The following is a 21,204-nucleotide window of genomic DNA, read 5'->3' as shown; positions in this document are numbered from 1 at the left end:
AAGAAAACACCTATTCCCAAGTGTACAACAGAGACCAAATACGAAGAGGTCAGACAAGGGGCGAGATTTATGGTCTTATTTGAAGTCAGTTTTACAGGAGTCTCCAAAGACGTAATTTGTGCCAAATTTATTAAATGTCGCACAATGTTTGCTAAATTTGGTGCATTTTTAAGTCTAAGGGTCCATTCACGCGTTCGTGTGTGTTTTGCGGATCCACGGATCCGCAAAACACGGACATCGGCGATGTGCATTTCGCATTTTGCGGACCGCACATCGCCGACACTTAATAGAAAATGCCTATTCTTGTCCGCAATTGCGGACAAGAATAGGACAGGTTCTGTTTTTTTCGGGAACGGATTTGCGGACCCAGAAGTGCAGATCCGCAATTTCGGATCCGGGCAGCACATCGTGCTGCCCCATAGAAATGAATGGGTCCGCAAAATGAGCAACGAAATTGCGGACGTGTGAATGGACCCAAACATTCCTGCGTTGAGATGTCACTCTCCTAGGTCACCCCATTACTGGAGTAAGACTCTAGGTTGCAGTGTGCTCAAGAAAAACACAACAAAAAAACAACTTGTATTTATGCAAATGAGGGCTTCAGTGCACCAAGAGGTGTAAGCAGCACTGGAAAAGCTAAGGACATGGAGGTGCACAGAGTGAGTGGTATAAAAATTTGTAATGTTGCAAAATTTTTGCACAAAAAGTCACAAATCCCCATATTGCTTTTTAAAAGGGTTGTCTCACTTCAGCAAATGGCATTTATCATGTAGAAAGTTAACACAAGGCACTTACTAATGTATTGTTATTATCCATATTGCCTCCTTTGCTGGCTTCAGTCATTTTTCCATCATATTATACACTGCTCGTTTCCATGATTACGACCACCCTGTAATCCAGCAGCGGTGGTTGTGCTTGTGCACTATAGGAAAAAGCACTGGCCTCTCTGGTGGCCGGGACCGTGGGACCACACATAGACATGGATAAGCAACAGCTCCCAGTCACCTCGCATCTGCGCTGAAGCGGTGGTCCTAACCATGGAAATGAGCAGTGTATAATGTGATGGAAAAATGAACCAAGCCAGCAAAGGAGGCAATATGGACAATCACAATACATTAGTAAGTAGCTTGTGTTAACTTTGTAACCCCTTTAAGACAGAATTCGGCGGTGCGGGGCTTAATAAATTCTCCCAGTGGGTTGTATAGTACACAGCCCTGACCGGACACATACCTTTCTGCAGTAACTTCACTTCTCCATTCTCCTTCTTGGACTCGTTCATCAGTTTGTGTTTCTTTTTTTCCTTCTTTTCCTTTCCTTCTTGTTTCTCCTTATCCTTGATCTTGATTTTCTCTTTCATCTCACCTTTTTGGAGAAAAAGAAGAAAAACACAGATTGATGGTTTGGAAGACACTATTATTTCTAAAGCCAGTTTTACACAAGCCTAAGGCTAGGTTCACATCACCATTTAGTTTTCCATTCCTCTGATCTGTCAGAACAGGAAAAAAATAAAAATAAAAATCCTTTTCCTCCCGTCAAAAATAATGGATCTCAAACACTAATTGCTCAAATGGATGCAAAGTAAGCACAATGGATGCTCAAACTAAAAGATCTGTTATTATTATAATTTTCTGTTCTTCTGACGGTTCAGTAAAACTGTGATGTGAACCTTAGCCTAATACATGCATATTTCTGTGGCTGTATTACGTCTGCAAGCCCAATTGTACTGTGGGCCTGATCACCCAAACTGACAGCCATGTTGGTCCTCATGATCCCGGTAGTTTGCAGCCATATTTCGCCCGTGTGACACTAGCTTATCACTGCGCTAAGACCCATTTACACAGGCCAACAAACTGCCTGCTCATCAGAGGAGGTGAGAGCTGCATTTACTTGCATTAATCCCCTCAGCTGTAGACTAGCTATCGCTACTGCAACTGTTCACCCCCATACAGAGCCAGTTTCTGAGCGGCAGATCACTGTTCACAAAGCACAATCTGATGGGCCATAAATTTAGGCGCTCTCATCTACAATGCTTTCACTCGAAGGAGAGTTTACTCATTCATCGGGTGATCGCCTTCACACGGGGCAGATTATCTAGAACGAGTTCAAGTGAACGTTTCCAATAACTCTCCCGTGTAAAAGGAAGTGAGAGGAGGGGGGCAGAGAGGATGAAGTCCAACCTGAGCCCACAGCAGCCAGGACCAGTAAACCATCACAGATTCTACAGCAACACAATGGTAGGACATTTTAACTGAAAGTCGATTGAATTTGCATTTAGGAAGCAAATAAACAAGATGTACAAAGGTTTTAATCTTTAACTGTGTCACCTAAATATTAACAGGACTTCACTAGAGAGGAGCAAAACTTTAAAAAAAAAAGTCAACAGATCGCTAAGTTTCTACTCTTGAAGATTCATTTCCCCAAAAAAAGGCTAATCTAGAAGATCTTTACTTCAGTCATCATTGCTCATTCTTCATTATATCTGTCCTCTTAAGCATTTTTACTTCTACTTGCTACAAAACATCTCTACTGCCAGTATGGACTTTCTAGAATATGAAAGCTCACACACCTTCCTTTGAGGTATTAAGAGGACAACCGCAAAACTAGCACCTAGAGGTGGTTGTTGGAGGGGTTATCCGACTCTTTGTAACTGAAGACCTACCCTCTGGCTAGGTCATCAGCATCTGATCGGCGCCAACCAGCTGTTTGAAAAGGCCACGGAGCGCCTGCGAGTGCTGTGGCCTTCACATTGCTTACCCTAGGCCACTGACGTCACGAACAATGGTTACGTAACTTAAGCGCAGCTCAGCCCCATCCTATCCCAAGGATAGGTCATCAGTTACAGAGTCAGATAAACTGTGGGTGCTATTTGTTCCCATCATACAACAGAAACTGCTATTCCTGTTATTTTCCTTGTTCTGCTCCCGTAACAGAGCAGAGAACTGAAATGTTATCGACTATGTAATACAGCAGCCACTGACACTTAGGGTCCAAATTGCAGAACGGGTGCGAACCCATTCATTCTCTACGGGGCAGGAATGGATGCGGACAGCACACATTGTGCTCTCCGCATCCGCATTTCCGGAGCGCGCCGCCAATCTTCTGGTCCGCGGCTTCGGGAAAAAATAGAACATATCCTACTCACCGATACCAATTACCGATACTAATTTTAACAATAAAATACACACACATGTATTTTGTGACCACTGACCAACCAAAAGGCCCAAAAACAGAACTATAACATTCCAAGGAGACCTTACACTGAATGGGCGCCACAAGGAGACGTTATACTGTATGGGGGCAGCCGCAAGGAGACGCTATACTGTATGGGGGCAGCCGCAAGGAGACGTTATACTGTATGGGGCAGCCACAAGGAGACGTTATACTGTATGGGGGGCAGCCACAAGGAGACGTTATACTGTATGGGGGGCAGCCACAAGGAGACGTTACACTGTATGGGGGCAGCCGCAAGGAGACGTTATACTGTATGGGGGCAGCCGCAAGGAGACGTTATACTGTATGGGGGGCAGCCACAAGGAGACGTTATACTGTATGGGGGCAGCCGCAAGGAGACGTTATACTGTATGGGGGCAGCCGCAAGGAGACGTTATACTGTATGGGGCAGCCACAAGGAGACGTTATACTGTATGGGGGGCAGCCACAAGGAGACGTTATACTGTATGGGGGCAGCCACAAGGAGACGTTATACTGTATGGGGGCAGCCACAAGGAGACGTTATACTGTATGGGGGCAGCCACAAGGAGACGTTATACTGTATGGGGGGCAGCCACAAGGAGACGTTATACTGTATGGGGGGCAGCCACAAGGAGACGTTATACTGTATGGGGGGCAGCCACAAGGAGACGTTATACTGTATGGGGGGCAGCCACAAGGAGACGTTATACTGTATGGGGGGCAGCCACAAGGAGACGTTATACTGTATGGGGGCAGCTACAAGGAGACGTTATACTGTATGGGGCAGCCACAAGGAGACGTTATACTGTATGGGGGCAGCCACAAGGAGACGTTACACTGTATGGGGGGCAGCCACAAGGAGACGTTACACTGTATGGGGGCAGCCACAAGGAGACGTTACACTGTATGGGGGCAGGCACAAGGAGACGTTACACTGTATGGGGGCAGGCACAAGGAGACGTTACACTGTATGGGGGCAGGCACAAGGAGACGTTACACTGTATGGGGGCAGGCACAAGGAGACGTTATACTGTATGGGGGCAGCCGCAAGGAGACGTTATACTGTATGGGGCAGCCACAAGGAGACGTTATACTGTATGGAGGCAGCCACAAGGAGACGTTATACTGTATGGGGGGCAGCCACAAGGAGACGTTATACTGTATGGGGGGCAGCCACAAGGAGACGTTATACTGTATGTGGGCAGCCACAAGGAGACGTTCTACTGTATGTGGGCAGCCACAAGGAGACGTTATACTGTATGAGGGCCACAAGGAGACATTATACTGTAAGGAGTCAGGACAACAATTTTTGAAGCCCCTCCCTCCTCAGTATAATAGTCTTGTGGCCATCATACAGTAATGTATATTTCTTCTTGCCCTAATGCCTGCTTTTAGAGATCAATGTGCAGCTTGCAGGAAGGGAAGGACCAGGGCCATAGAAGACAGACACAACACCTTTATTTCTTTCTGTTTGTGACCACTTGGGCTGGTTATAATCTTCTAACTAAGCTTTATACACTTACTAGGGTCGGTTCCTATAACTTTTAAAACTACTGGCAGGCGAACTCTGTTTGAGGAGGCCGGAGGGTGTCTGGACTCTGGAGAGGCATTTCGCTCTCAAGTGAACCGAAGGTCAAGAGGGACTCGCTCCTGGCAAACACAGCTCTGCTGCAGTGGAGCAGACTGTGATGTAATTACAATGTATAGTTATTGCAGGGACTCAGAGAATCGTCAGAGTTTATTAGTTAAAAGAATCGAATGAGTCAGAGACTGTCACCGAGTCCCTGCCAGGCTTCCTGCTCTGCTACACTGCTGTACACACACAGCTCCGCTACATGCTATACACAGACACATTTAGAAGCGGCGCACAGGTATCGGCAGTGGTATCGGGGACATTTGCACGAGTACATGTACTCGTGCAAATGTCCGGTATCGGTATCGGGACATCCCTACCATGGACGATCCCTTTGTCTACAAAAATCCAAACTTAGGTGGTTGTTTCAGCAGCAAGGAATTCTACACACCCCATTCAGGTGAATGGGACAGTTTCAAGAACTTCTGTAACAAATGCTATGCCTGCAGATACCCCAAGTCAATGGTACTTTACAAATCAGTCCTGGATTCTTTATAAAAAGGAACCCATGATATCCGCGTGAAGAGGCTAAAAGCGAAACCCATGATACTAAAAAAAGGGGAGACAAAGCCAAGCACAGAGAGCTCCTAAGTAAGAGGAATTGTGCCGTTATGGTAAAGTTGCTTTTACTCATCACCGACAATCAGTAGTTTGAAAGAGTGAGGAGGAGATGGACGTTTTCATCAGTAAAATCCTTGCATCCAGTGGGAAACGTTCATTCCATACAAGGCTTAGGTGTAAGTTGTAACAGGTGTGGCATTTACCAATGGAGTCACCAACAATTCTGAACATCAAAGATAAGCGGTTTATTCTTCTTCAGGAACAATGGTCAGCTATAGTTACAATGAACACTTGGCCAAATTGAACAGGCCTTTAGATCACCTATGACTGTAAATGACGGTTGCTTAAAGGAGTTGTCCAATTACGAGGGTGCGTCAAAAATTATCTGGGCTCTGGCTCTAGAATTTATTTTACTTCACTTTCAGAAAAGACAAATACATCATTTTTCAACATAATCTCCCCGCTTTTCAAAACACTTTGTCCATCTTTTAACCACCTCCGGACCGCTGTACGCAGATTCGCGTTCCGGAGGTGGCAGCGCTGCGCACAGTCACGCATATACGCGTCATCTCGCGAGACGCGAGATTTCGCTCCAAGCCGGCCCGCGCATGCGCATCGCGGGCCGGCAAAAGTTAAAGAACAAGTTCGTCACCAGCCTGCCAGCAACGACCATTGGCTGGCAGGCTGGCGATTTTTAAAAAATCCAATCACAAGCCATATAACAGATCATATTAGTAAATATGATCTGTTATATGGCTTCTCTGCTCCTCTGCTGGTCCTTTTCGTCGGTTGGATCCAGCAGAGAAGCAGACATCACTGTGAGTACACCAAACACTTCACTGTAGCCCCTGATCACCCCCCTGCACCCCAATTAACCCTTTGATCGCCCCTGTCAATCACCAGTGAAAGGAAAAAAAGTGATCAGTGTAAACTGTCACTTTTTTTTTTTCACTAGTATTGGCTGTTAGGTTTTAGGGATAGTTTAGGCCCCTTGGTTAGGTAGTTAGCCTCAGTTAGCGCCCAGCCCACCGCACCGCACCGCAGTCACTTTTATTCGCTGAACAGCGTATCGCTAATCAGCATTTGTACTTTTATAGTATCTGTAAGTGATCAAAACTGATCACGGTCAGATCTATAATAGCATTAGTGTCACCTTAGCTCGCCCTCCACCCAAAACGCAGTGTTTGCCCGATCAGGCCTGATCGGTCGCCCACACATGCGTTCACCCACGCCCGCCCCACCGCAGTGACAAAAAATATATATTTTTTGATCACTGCACATTCATTTTACACGCACTGCGGCGATAAAAAAAATCAGTTTTGATATTTTTTATCAACCGCAGCGGCCTCCGGTACTTCGCTAGCCTCCCCTTTGTAAGACAGGCTTGCTTTTTTTCTTGGGTAGTCTCAGGGAATACCCCTAAATTTAGTAGTCCAAAATGTCAAACAGGGGGTATTCTTCTGAAGAGGCCTACAGGATTCTGACCCAGTCGGATGAGGAGTGGGAACCCTCATCTGACGAATCTAGCGGGTCAGAATATGAACCTGTGGAAAGCAGTGGCTCTCTGACCCAAAGTTCGGACGAGGAGATGGAGGTCCCTGGCAGCACCAGGCGTACCCGGCCCCGTGTCGCTAGACCACAGGTTATGCAGGATCCGCTTCAAGAGCAGCAGAGTGGGGCTGTCGCTGCCGGATCACGTGGTGAGGCATACACCAGCAGCGCAGCCCTCCCTGGACCTAGTACCAGCACTGCCGTACAACATGGTGACGTGGCGAGCACCAGAAGGGCAGTTGAAGCTGGCACGGTGGCACGTGCACTAGTTACCCCGTCGCAGCCACCGCGCAGACAGGCCCGTAGAGCCCCTAGAATCCCTGAGGTGCTGGCAAACCCTGATTGGCAGTCACCAACTTCAGCCGCACCTGTAGTTCCCCCTTTCACCGCCCAGTCTGGAGTTCGGGTTGAGACGGCTCAAATCGGTTCGGCCCTGGGATTTTTTGAGCTGTTCTTGACTGCGGAGCTCTTGGACTTAGTCGTGGCAGACACCAACCAGTATGCCACACAATTTATATCCGCCAACCCGGGAAGCTTTTATGCCCAGCCTTTCCGGTGGAAACCAGTCCAAGTTTCCGAAATTAAAATTTTTTTGGGCCTTCTCCTCAACATGGGCCTGACAAAAAAGCATGAATTGCGGTCATATTGGTCAACGCACCCGATTCATCACATGCCCATGTTCTCTGCTGCTATGTCCAGGGCACGATTTGAGGCCATCCTCCGTTTCCTGCATTTTAGCGACACCACCTCCCGTCCCAGAGGCCACCCAGCTTTTGACCGGCTCCACAAAATTCGGCCCCTCATAGACCATTTCAACCAGAAATTTGCAGATTTGTATACCCCCGAGCAAAACATCTGCGTAGACGAGTCCCTAATACATTTTACCGGGCGCCTTGGCTTCAAACAGTACATCCCAAGCAAGCGTGCCCGGTATGGGGTCAAATTGTATAAGCTCTGTGAAAGGGCCACAGGCTATACCCACAAATTTCGTGTCTATGAGGGAAAAGATCAGACCCTGGAGCCGGTCGGTTGCCCTGACTACCTGGGGAGCAGTGGGAAGACAGTCTGGGACTTGGTGTCACCCTTATTCGGCAAGGGGTACCATCTTTATGTGGACAATTTTTACACAAGTGTGGCCCTCTTTAGGCATTTGTTTCTAGAACGGATTTGCGCCTGTGGCACCGCGCGAACTAGTCGCGTGGGCTTCCCCCAACGGCTTGTAACCACCCGTCTTGCAAGGGGGGAGAGGGCTGCCTTGTGTAACGAAGAACTGCTCGCGGTGAAATGGAGAGACAAGCGTGACGTTTACATGCTCTCCTCCATTCACGCAGACACGACAATCCAAATTGAGCGAGCAACCCGTGTCATTGAAAAGCCCCTCTGTGTCCACGACTATAATGCGCTCATGGGAGGGGTGGACTTCAATGACCAGATGTTGTCTCCGTATTTAGTTTCCCGCAGAACCAGACGCTAGTATAAGAAGGTGTCTGTATATTTAATTCAATTGGCGCTGTACAATAGTTTTGTTCTCTACAGTAAGGCTGGGAGAACACGATCTTTCCTCAAATTCCAGGAAGAGATCATCGAGAACCTCCTTTACCCAGGAGGTTCCGTGGCCCCATCCCCCAGTGTAGTTAGCCGTCTACACGAGCGACATTTCCCCAGTGTCGTTCCTGGTACCTCAACCCAACCGTCACCCCGAAAAAAAGGTTGTGTCTGTAGCAGGAGTGGAATAAGGCGTGACACCCGCTATTTCTGTCCTGACTGTCCGGACCACCCTGCCCTATGCTATGGAGAGTGTTTCCGGAAGTACCACACACAGGTACACCTAGCATAGGGATTGCATCTCACAGGACAGGCACACAGGGCTATTAGGGCCCTTTTACTCTCAGCTGCTGCAAACCTCTCCTTTCACCTGGGATAAAGTGCATAATGTACTTCGCCACATCTTTGGGCGATTTGCGCTTTGCACATTGTCCCATGGGGAAGGAGAGGTTTGTTCTATAAAAAGGTAAAAAAAACTAAACAAAAAAAAAAATTACCGGTAAGTAAAAAAGTTAAAAAAGTTTAAAAAAGTTAATATGTTCTGTTCTAAAGTTAATAAAGTTATTGCTTTGCGGCCTGGTTTTTTCTTTTTTGTTTTGTTTTTTTTACCTTCCAGGTGGACCAACCGATCGACCAGCTGCAGCACTGATGTGCATTCGGACAGAAGCATTGCGCTGCTGTCAGATTACACGCAAGTCGGTGTATGCGGCGCTGCAAGACGAGATTTCTCCTCTGCAGTAAAAGATATGTTTGCCGAGGCATATGAGCTGAGGAGGTGGCGGTGTTCATATACTTTGGCAAACACTTTGTATATATAAAAAAAAAAATCCCGGCAATGATTTATTCATCCACATCGATTGATGTGAATGGAGAAATCTGGTTTGCCAGGGCATACGAGCTGAAGTGGGTATGGATGTTGGGCGGAGCTCCTATGTCCTGGCAGACGCCTTTCCCCTCCTTTTTCTTTTTTTGGCAGAGATTTTTTCATCCACATTGATCGATGCGAATGAAGAAATCTGTGCCGTTCATTTTTTTCTTTCAGCCCAGAGGCTGAACGGAAAAAAAAAATCTCATTACCTGTATGCTCAATATAAGGAGAATAGCAGAAACTCCTAATGCTGGGCATACATGTAATGATTGCGGAGACCCTCAAATGCCAGGGCAGTACAAACACCCCACAAATAACACCATTTTGGAAAGAAGACACCCCAAGGTATTCGCTGAGGGGCATATTGAGTCCATGAAAGATTGAAATTTTTGTCCCAAGTTAGCGGAAAGGGAGACTTTGTGAGAACTAAATCCAAAAAATCAATTTCCGCTAACTTGTGCCAAATTTATTTTTTTTCAATGAACTCGCCATGCCCCTCATTGAATACCTTGGGGTGTCTTCTTTCCAAAATGGGGTCACATGTGGGGTATTTATACTGCCCTGGCATTTTAGGGGCCCCAAAGCGTGAGAAGAAGTCTGGTATCCAAATGTCTAAAAATGCCCTCCTAAAAGGAATTTGGGCCCCTTTGCCCACCTAGGCTGCAAAAAAGTGTCACACATGTGGTATCTCCGTATTCAGCAGAAGTTGGGGAATATGTTTTGGGGTGTCATTTTACATATACCCATGCTGGGTGAGATAAATATCTTGGTCAAATGCCAACTTTGTATAAAAAAAAAATGGGAAAAGTTGTCTTTTGCCAAGATATTTCTCTCACCCAGCATGGGTATATGTAAAATGACACCCCAAAACACATTCCCCACCTTCTCCTGAGTACGGAGATACCAGATGTGTGACACTTTTTTGCAGCCTAGGTGGGCAAAGGGGCCCACATTCCAAAGAGCACCTTTCAGATTTCACAGGTCATTTACCTACTTACCAGACATTAGGGCCCCTGGAAAATGCCAGGGCAGTATAACTACTCCACAAGTGACCCCATTTTGGAAAGAAGACACCCCAAGGTATTCCGTGAGGGGCATGGCAAGTTCCTAGAATTTTTTATTTTTTGTCACAAGTTAGTGGAAAATGATGATTTTTTATTTTTATTTTTTTCATACAAAGTCTCCTATTCCACTAACTTGTGACAAAATTTATTTTTTTCCATGAACTCACTATGCCCATCAGCGAATACCTTGGGGTCTCTTCTTTCCAAAATGGGGTCACTTGTGGGGTAGTTATACTGCCCTGGCATTCTAGGGGCCCAAATGTGTGGTAAGGAGTTTGAAATCAAATTTAGTAAAAAATGACCTGTGAAATCCGAAAGGTGCTCTTTGGAATATGGGCCCCTTTGCCCACCTAGGCTGCAAAAAAGTGTCACACATCTGGTATCTCCGTACTCAGGAGAAGGTGGGGAATGTGTTTTGGGGTGTCATTTTATATATACCCATGCTGGGTGAGAGAAATATCTTGGCAAAAGACAACTTTTCCCATTTTTTTATACAAAGTTGTCATTTGACCAAGATATTTATCTCACCCAGCATGGGTATATGTAAAAAGACACCCCAAAACACATTCCTCAACTTCTCCTGAGTACGGGGATACCAGATGTGTGACACTTTTTTGCAGCCTAGGTGGGCAAAGGGGCCCATATTCCAAAGAGCACCTTTCGGATTTCACAGGTCATTTTTTACTGAATTTGATTTCAAACTCCTTACCACACATTTGGGCCCCTAGAATGCCAGAGCAGTATAACTACCCCACAAGTGACCCCATTTTGGAAAGAAGAGACCCCAAGGTATTCGCTGATGGGCATAGTGAGTTCATGGAAGTTTTTATTTTTTGTCACAAGTTAGTGGAATATGAGACTTTGTATGAAAAAAAAAAAAAAAAAATCATCATTTTCCGCTAACTTGTGACAAAAAATAAAAAGTTCTATGAAATCACTATGCCCATCTGCGAATACCTTAGGGTGTGTACTTTCCGAAATGGGGTCATTTGTGGGGTGTTTGTACTGTCTGGGCATTGTAGAACCTCAGGAAACATGACAGGTGCTCAGAAAGTCAGAGCTGCTTCAAAAAGCGGAAATTCACATTTTTGTACCATAGTTTGTAAACGCTATAACTTTTACCCAAACCATTTTTTTTTTACCCAAACATTTTTTTTTTATCAAAGACATGTAGAACTATAAATTTAGAGCAAAATTTCTATATGGATGTCTTTTTTTTTGCAAAATTTTACAACTGAAAGTGAAAAATGTCATTTTTTTGCAAAAAAATCGTTAAATTTCGATTAATAACAAAAAAAGTAAAAATGTCAGCAGCAATGAAATACCACCAAATGAAAGCTCTATTAGTGAGAAGAAAAGGAGGTAAAATTCATTTGGGTGGGAAGTTGCATGACCGAGCAATAAACGGTGAAAGTAGTGTAGGTCAGAAGTGTAAAAAGTGGCCTGGTCTTTCAGGGTGTTTAAGCACTGGGGGCTGAGGTGGTTAATAAGATTCCTCTTTCACACATTAACCCGCAGACGACCGCCACCGTACGTGTGGTGGAAGACGTCTATTTAAATTTGGTGCTGAAGCCGCTGGGTTTCTGTTGCTTCAAAACCATCAGTTGCCGTGGTCAAATAGGAGCATCCGTTTGAACAGAGCTGCAACATGCATGTGGAAACACAAGAGACCCCTGTTCTGGAGATTGGCAAGGAACCCACCAATCAGACATTTTTACCATATCCTGTGAACAGAGGTTAAATGGTAACTTTTCACACAGCTTTGCATAAATCAATAGTACAAGTGACCATAAGAAACTTTGTAATATATCTCATCAGAGAAATGTCCAGTTCTCTTGTTATCAGGCTTGCTAAATGCTTTCCTCTTTGAAACTTCTATTGAAGCCATACAGGACAGAGCAGCTCACTGAAGGATCAGATTACACATGTAAATAAAAGTCTATGTAGAGGGGAAAGGGAGGAGTGAGAAGCTCAGAGACAAGCCCAGCAAAAGAGACTGCATACACAGTTTCTGTCTCAGCCCAAGTGCTAAATTCACATGCATGCAAGTTAATGTCTCTAATGTCCTTCATGATCCTGGGGTTGTTGCTGAGTGACTGAGAAAGCTAGGCAGCAGATTCTACTCTACTTTTTGCATGCAGTGGATGGGAGCCAACCTCCACCCACCAGATCTAGAAGAACAGCAAACTAAAAACAGAGGGGAAAATGCTATAAAATGTCAAATAAGTGATATTATGTCACACTGTACTACTGATTAATGCAAAGTTGGTTGAAAGGTTAGGCACGCTTTAAGAACTTGTAATGGGGCAACCCCATTAAAGCAATCCTCCAAATTCCCCATTACTAAGGCTATGCTCACATTATCATTTTTCACTGACGTGTCCTGTACGCATTTTCTGCAGACGGCACACATACCCATTCATTTTAATGTTTGTTCACACATCAAAATTTTTTTTAATTGACCGTGGGTCAGTAATAAAAAATAAAAAAAAGGAGACATGCACTTCTTTGGTCCATGATGCAGACCAAACACTCCCATTATAGTCTATGGATCCGTGAAAAAACAAGGACAACACAGATGGTATCCGTGTTTGGTCTGTTTTTCACTGATAGAAGATGCTTTGGAAATTAACTTAAAATCAGCTAACCATAGTCTGTGTAATGCTGTTGACAGGTGGAGGATAGAAAACGGAGACACTGACCAAACAAGGAACCTTCACGGACATCTTCACAGATGTCAAATGAACTTAGAAATGTGAACAAGGCCTAAGGCTCATTGCCCTCCGTATGAGTGTGGCAGTTTACATAACTGAACCATCAGTAAGAAAAAATGTTTACTTGTACTGAAATTTGTCTTTCCATACACCAACTGCTGAGTCTGACAGACTTGTGGGGTGGAGTAGAACTTGAACCAAACAGGTGGTGTGCCCCAGACTACACCAGGCTCCCTGTAGGCACTGCGGCTGAACTGTAGTCACAGATCACAGCTCTGCATGATAAGCAAGCTCAAAAATAGCAGGCAAATCCCTGTAGGTACTGACTGATATTAGTTTACATTTATAAGCTTTTAACTAAAATGGAAAGTAGCCAGAATACTTAACAAATATGTGAATGCACTTACTTTATGCTCAATACTAAAAGTAGAACTGTAAAAGCAAAGTAAATATTGGAACAGTCCAGTTCCAATAGAAAAATTGCTGGTTCTTAGCCTCACACAAGATCAGAAACAGCTTCATACACTAGGCTCCATTCAGAAGTCTGTTGAATGGTCCGGATCTGTTCCGCAATTATGCGGAACGGGTGCGGACCCATTCATTTTCAAAGGGGCCGGAAAAGATGCGGACAGCACACAGTGTGCTGTTCGCATCCGCACTTCCGTTTCGCGACCCCGAACTTCCGTTTCGCGGCTCCGCAAAAAAAAAATAGAACATGTCCTATTCTTGTATGCAATAGCGGACAAGAATAGGCATTTTCTATGTGCACATGGCCGGTGTCAGTGTTTTGTGGATCTGCAATACACTTACGGACGTGTGTATGGACCCTTACACTGCAGCGGTGGAAACAGGACCTCACTGCTAAAGAACCTTACGCTGGGGAGACCTACAGTGACGGGCCATAACTCAAATATTCCTCATGACAAGCTCTTCAAGAAACAATGGTCTCAACACAGTTAGCAAATCAAAGGATCCATGCTGCATAAAAGTGTACATCTGGCCAGAAAAAAGGTAATGAAGCATTATTACACGTATGCTACACCACAATCAAGTGTAAACGGGCCCTACCTAGATGTGCAGATAAACATCTCATCTTCTTCAGTCAATATACATCACAGGATCTGGTTAAGAGAGTACCATATAAAATATAAACATTTACACACACACAGGTCTATCAGGCTTACACTTGGGAATATTTATTTCCTTTGATGGCATCTGCTCCAGTTTCTGGAAGGCGCCTTTCACTACCCAGTTTCCTGGTTTATAGATACTGATGACCCCAGGAAAAAAGTCATCCATACCACACTGGTGGGGTCCAACATGGCACCCCCACTGATCAGCTGTTTGGGGCGGTCAGAAACACACCGTGGAGGGAGACAGCTGGGACCCCTGTGCAGTGGCCGTGCTAGCTGATCGGTGGGAGTATCCGATCTGATACTGATGACCTATCCCGAGGATCAGTCACCAATATCTAAAATCCAGAAAGCCTTTCTCTAGGAGTATAATAAACACATTTTCTAACACTGCACAGAAAGCTTCCTAGTACAGAACAGTAGAAGCCATGGTACACTTGGGAAGAGGCAATACGTTCGGTGCACAACCTATCTATGCCGCACTCACAGGAACTGCTAGACTATTCTACTCCGTTACCATAACAACAAACAGACTGGTGACATCTTGAACTATTGTGTTACGGTATACGGGTTTATTATCGAACAGCTTGCGACTGGTCACATTTCTAACAAGCACGGTGCAGATGTCTTTAGTAAAAAGCAGCACTAATAAACATACGATTAGAAATCAAAAGTGGCCAAGCCTCACCCCCGCCAGAAGAGAGCACACCACCTACGTCACCCTGTCGCTGGGTGGTCATGAGCTGAGATATCCGATTTAGAGGACTTTATTTCCATGTGTGGATAAACTGCATTCATTAAAAGGGGTTGTGTCACTTCAGCAAGTGGTATTTATCATGTAGAGAAAGTTAATACACACTAATTACTAATGTATTGTCCCTATTGTCTCCTGGCTTGATTCATTTTTTGGAGGTCATCTAATAGCAGGCCGGGACAGGGACAAGCCTCCCTAGCATCGCGGGTGATTCTCCGACTCATCCCCATCGCAGCCTGCTATAGGCTTCCCCCCTCCATCGCCGGATGTTTTCATCCATGCAACCGGGAGAGCAGGAGCTACGCATGTGCTGGGAAGTGGGGCAAGTACAACCTGTATGAGGGGCATTATAACTCCTTTAATGTCTATGGCCATTTTTTTACGGTATTCACCTGAATGGTTATGGTCATGTGATATTTTTATAGAGCAAGTTATTACGGACGCTGCGATACCTAATATGTATACTTTTTTTTTTATTTATGTAAGTTTTACACAACGATTTAATTTTTGAAGCAAAAAAAAAATCATGTTTTAGTGTTTCCATAGTCTGAGAGCCATAATATTTTCAGTTTTTGGACGATTACTTTAGGTAGGGTATGATTTTTGCGGGATGAGATGACGGTTTTATTGGCACTATTTTGGGGTGCATATGACTTTTTGATCGCTTGCCATTACACTTTTTGTAATGTAAGGTGACAAAAAATTGTTTATTTAGCACAGTTTTTATTTTTTACGGTGTTTATCTGAGGGGTTAGGTCATGTGAAATTTTTATAGAGCCGATCGATACGGACGCGGCGATACCTAATATGTATACTTTTTTTTTTTTATTTATGTAAGTTTTACACTAACATTTTTGAAACAAAAAAAAAAATTTTGTGTCTCCATATTCTGAGCCATAGTTTTTTTATTTTTTATTTTTTGGGCGGTTGTCTCAGGTAGGGGCTCATTTTTTGCGGGATGAGGTGACAGATTGGTACTATTTTGGTGGGCAAACACCTTTTTGATTGCTTGCTGTTGTACTTTTTGTGATGTAAGCTTTATTTAGCACTGTTTTAATTTTTTACGGTGTTCATCTGAGGGGTTAGGTCATGTGATACGGACGCAGCGATACCTAATATGTATATATTTTTTATTTTTTTTCCCCCTATTTTTTACTAATTTTTTTTTTACTTTATCTGGGGAAAATATTTTTACTTGAAACTTTTAATTTTTTTTTGGGGGTGGGGGGGGGGGGGGACTTTATTTTTTCAACTTTTGTTTTCCTCTTTATTTTTTGTCCAAAAGTTGAAGTCCCAAAGTGGGACAAAAAATAAAGTAAAAAATAAAGTAAAAAAAAAGTCCGTCCGTCCCCCCCCCCCCAAAAAAAGTTTCAAATTATATATATATATATATATATATATATATATATATATATATATACACACACACACACACACAAACTGCTCAAAAAAATAAAGGGAACACTTAAACAACACAATGTAACTCCAAGTCAATCACACTTCTGTGAAATCAAACTGTCCACTTAGGAAGCAACACTGAGTGACAATCAATTTCACATGCTGTTGTGCAAATGGGATAGACAACAGGTGGAAATTATAGGCAATTAGCAAGACACCCCCAATAAAGGAGTGGCTCTGCAGGTGGTGACCACAGACCACTTCTCAGTTCCTATGCTTCCTGGTCACTGGTCATGTTTTGGTCACTTTTGAATGCTGGCGGTGTTTTCACTCTAGTGGTAGCATGAGACGGAGTCTACAACCCACACAAGTGGCTCAGGTAGTGCAGCTTATCCAGGATGGCACATCAATGCGAGCTGTGGCAAGAAGGTTTGCTGTGTCTGTCAGCATAGTGTCCAGAGCATGGAGGCGCTACCAGGAGACAGGCCAGTACATCAGGAGACGTGGAGGAGGCCGTAGGAGGGCAACAACCCAGCAGCAGGACCGCTACCTCCGCCTTTGTGCAAGGAGGAAAAGGAGGAGCACTGCAAGAGCCCTGCAAAATGACCTCCAGCAGGCCACAAATGTGCATGTGTCTCCTCATAGGTCAGAAACAGACTCCATGAGGGTGATATGAGGGCCCGACGTCCACAGGTGGGGGTTGTGCTTACAGCCCAACACCGTGCAGGACGTTTGGCATTTGCCAGAGAACACCAAGATTGGCAAATTCGCCACTGGCGCCCTGTGCTCTTCACAGATGAAAGCAGGTTCACACTGAGCACATGTGACAGACGTGAAAGAGTCTGGAGACGTCGTGGAGAACGTTCTGCTGCCTGCAACATCCTCCAGCATGACCGGTTTGGCATTGGGTTATTAATGGTGTGGGGTGCCATTTCTTTGGAGGGCCGCACAGCCCTCCATGTGCTCGCCAGAGTTAGCCTGACTGCCATTAGGTACCGAGATGAGATCCTCAGACCCCTTGTGAGACCATATGCTGGTGTGGTTGGCCCTGGGTTCCTCCTAATGCAAGACAATGCTACACCTCATGTGGCTGGAGTGTGTCAGCAGTTCCTGCAAGACGAAGGCATTGATGCTATGGACTGTCCCGCCCGTTCCCCAGACCTGAATCCAATTGAGCACATCTGGGACATCATGTCTCGCTCTATCCACCAACGTCACGTTGCACCACACTGTCCAGGATTTGGCAGATGCTTTAGTCCAGGTCTGGGAGGAGATCCCTCAGGAGACCGTCCGTCACCTCATCAGGAGCATGCACAGGCGTTGTAGGGAGGTCATACAGGCACGTGGAGGCCACACACACTACTGAGCCTCATTTTGACTTGTTTTAACCGCTTGCCGCCACGCTAACGCCGAAAGGCGTCATTGCGGCGGCTCCCCCAGGCTACGCTAACGCCAATAGGCGTCATCTCGCGTGAGCCGAGATTTCCTGTGAACGCGCGCACACAGGCGCGCGCGCTCACAGGAACGGAAGGTAAGAGAGTTGATCTCCAGCCTGCGAGCGGCGATCGTTCGCTGGCAGGCTGGAGATGTGTTTTTTTTAACCCCTAACAGGTATATTAGACGCTGTTTTGATAACAGCGTCTAATATACCTGCTACCTGGTCCTCTGCTGGTCCCCTTTGTTTGGATCGACCACCAGAGGACACAGGTAGCTCAGAAAGTAGCACCAAGCACCACTACACTACACTACACCCCCCCCCCCCCCGTCACTTATTAACCCCTTATTAGCCCCTGATCACCCCATATAGACTCCCTGATCACCCCCCTGTCATTGATTACCCCCCTGTAAAGCTCCATTCAGATGTCCGCATGATTTTTTACGGATGCACTGATAGATGGATCAGATCCGCAAAACGCATCCGGACGTCTGAATGAAGCCTTACAGGGGCGTGATCAATGACTATGGTGATCACCCCATATAGACTCCCTGATCACCCCACTGTCATTGATTACCCCCCTGTAAAGCTCCATTCAGATGTCCGCATGATTTTTACGGATGCACTGATAGATGGATCGGATCCGCAAAACGCATCCGGACGTCTGAATGAAGCCTTACAGGGGCATGATCAATGACTGTGGTTATCACCCCATATAGACTCCCTGATCACCCCCCTGTCATTGATCACCCCCCTGTAAGGCTCCATTCAGACATTTTTTTGGCCCAAGTTAGCGGAATTATTATTATTTTTTTCTTACAAAGTCTCATATTCCACTAACTTGTGTCAAAAAATAAAATCTCACATGAACTCACCATACCCCTCACGGAAACCAAATGCGTAAAATTTTTTAGACATTTATATTCCAGACTTCTTCTCACGCTTTAGGGCCCCTAGAATGCCAGGGCAGTATAAATACCCCACATGTGACCCCATTTCGGAAAGAAGACACCCCCAGGTATTCCGTGAGGGGCATATTGAGTCCATGAAAGATTGAAATTTTTGTCCCAAGTTAGCGGAACGGGAGACTTTGTGAGAAAAAAATTAAAAATATCAATTTCCGCTAACTTGTGCCAAAAAAAAAAAAATTCTATGAACTCGCCATGCCCCTCATTGAATACCTTGGGGTGTCTTCTTTCCAAAATGGGGTCACATGTGGGGTATTTATACTGCCCTGGCATTCTAGGGGCCCCAAAGCGTGAGAAGAAGTCTGGTATCCAAATGTCTAAAAATGCCCTCCTAAAAGGAATTTGGGCACCTTTGCGCATCTAGGCTGCAAAAAAGTGTCACACATCTGGTATCGCCGTACTCAGGAGAAGTTGGGGAATGTGTTTTGGGGTGTCATTTTACATATACCCATGCTGGGTGAGAGAAATATCTTGGTCAAATGCCAACTTTGTATAAAAAAATGGGAAAAGTTGTCTTTTGCCAAGATATTTCTCTCACCCAGCAAGGGTATATGTAAAATGACACCCCAAAACACATTCCCCAACTTCTCCTGAATACGGCGATACCACATGTGTGACACTTTTTTGCAGCCTAGGTGGGCAAAGGGGCCCATATTCCAAAGAGCACCTTTAGGATTTCACAGGTCATTTACCTACTTACCACACATTAGGGCCCCTGGAAAATGCCAGGGCAGTATAACTACCCCACAAGTGACCCCATTTTGGAAAGAAGACACCCCAAGGTATTCCGTGAGGGGCATGGCAATTTCCTAGAATTTTTTATTTTTTGTCACAAGTTAGTGGAAAATGCAGATTTTTTTTTTTATTTTTCTTTTTTCATACAAAGTCTCATATTCCACTAACTTGTGACAAAAAATAAAAACTTCCATGAACTCACTATGCCCATCAGCGAATACCTTGGGGTCTCTTCTTTCCAAAATGGGGTCACTTGAGGGGTAGTTATACTGCCCTGGCATTCTAGGGGCCCAAATGTGTGGTAAGGAGTTTGAAATCAAATTCTGTAAAAAATGACCTGTGAAATCCGAAAGGTGCTCTTTGGAATATGGGCCCCTTTGCCCACCTAGGCTGCAAAAAAGTGTCACACATCTGGTATTGCCGTACTCAGGAGAAGGTGGGGAATGTGTTTTGGGGTGTCATTTTACATATACCCATGCTGGGTGAGAGAAATATCTTGGCAAAAGACAACTTTTCCCATTTTTTTATACAAAGTTGGCATTTGACCAAGATATTTATCTCACCCAGCATGGGTATATGTAAAATGACACCCCAAAACACATTCCTCAACTTCTCCTGAGTACGGAGATACCAGATGTGTGACACTTTTTTGCAGCCTAGGTGGGCAAAGGGGCCCACATTCCAAAGAGCACCTTTCGGATTTCACTGGTCATTTTTTACAGAATTTGATTTCAAACTCCTTACCACACATTTGGGCCCCTAGAATGCCAGGGCAGTATAACTACCCCACAAGTGACCCCATTTTGGAAAGAAGAGACCCCAAGGTATTTCGTGATGGGCATAGTGAGTTCATAGAAGTTTTTATTTTTTGTCACAAGTTAGTGGAATATGAGACTTTGTAAGAAAAAAAAAAAAAAAGTCAAAAAAAAAAATCATCATTTTCCGCTAACTTGTGACAAAAAATAAAAAGTTCTATGAACTCACTATGCCCATCAGCGAATACCTTAGGGTGTGTACTTTCCGAAATGGGGTCATTTGTGGGGTGTTTGTACTGTCTGGCCATTGTAGAACCTCAGGAAACATGACAGGTGCTCAGAAAGTCAGAGCTGCTTCAAAAAGCGGAAATTCACATTTTTGTACCATAGTTTGTAAACGCTATAACTTTTACCCAAACCATTTTTTTTTTACCCAAACATTTTTTTTTATCAAAGACATGTAGAACAATAAATTTAGAGCAAAATTTATATATGGATCTTGTTTTTTTTTGCAAAATTTTACAACTGAAAGTGAAAAATGTCATTTTTTTGCAAAAAAAATCGTTAAATTTCGATTAATAACAAAAAAAGTAAAAATGTCAGCAGCAATGAAATACCACCAAATGAAAGATCTATTAGTGAGAAGAAAAGGAGGTAAAATTCATTTGGGTGGTAAGTTGCATGACCGAGCAATAAACGGTGAAAGTAGTGTAGTGCCGATTTGTAAAAAAGGGCCTGGTCTTTAGGGGGGTATAAACCTGTGGTCCTTAAGTGGTTAAGGACATTACATCAAAGTTGGATCAGCCTGTAGTGTGTTTTTCCACTTTAATTTTGAGTGTGACTCCAAATCCAGACCTCCATAGGTTGAAAAATATGATTTCCATTTTTTTATTTTTGT

General features: G+C 44.5%; 1 protein-coding gene across 1 annotated transcript in view; it reads right to left on the bottom strand.

Moving 5' to 3' along the window:
* Positions 1-21,204, bottom strand: part of RSBN1L (round spermatid basic protein 1 like) — a 99,003-nt gene that overhangs the window by 65,333 nt on the left and 12,466 nt on the right. Inside the window, exon 2 of the mRNA XM_040413045.1 lies at positions 1,231-1,362. Within this exon, the coding sequence (XP_040268979.1) occupies positions 1,231-1,362 (132 nt within the window). The remainder of the gene's footprint in view (positions 1-1,230; positions 1,363-21,204) is intronic.

This window comes from Bufo bufo, chromosome 1, assembly GCF_905171765.1.
Source record: "Bufo bufo chromosome 1, aBufBuf1.1, whole genome shotgun sequence".
Lineage (NCBI taxonomy): Eukaryota > Metazoa > Chordata > Amphibia > Anura > Bufonidae > Bufo > Bufo bufo.
This window is presented reverse-complemented; position numbering and strand designations above follow the sequence as displayed.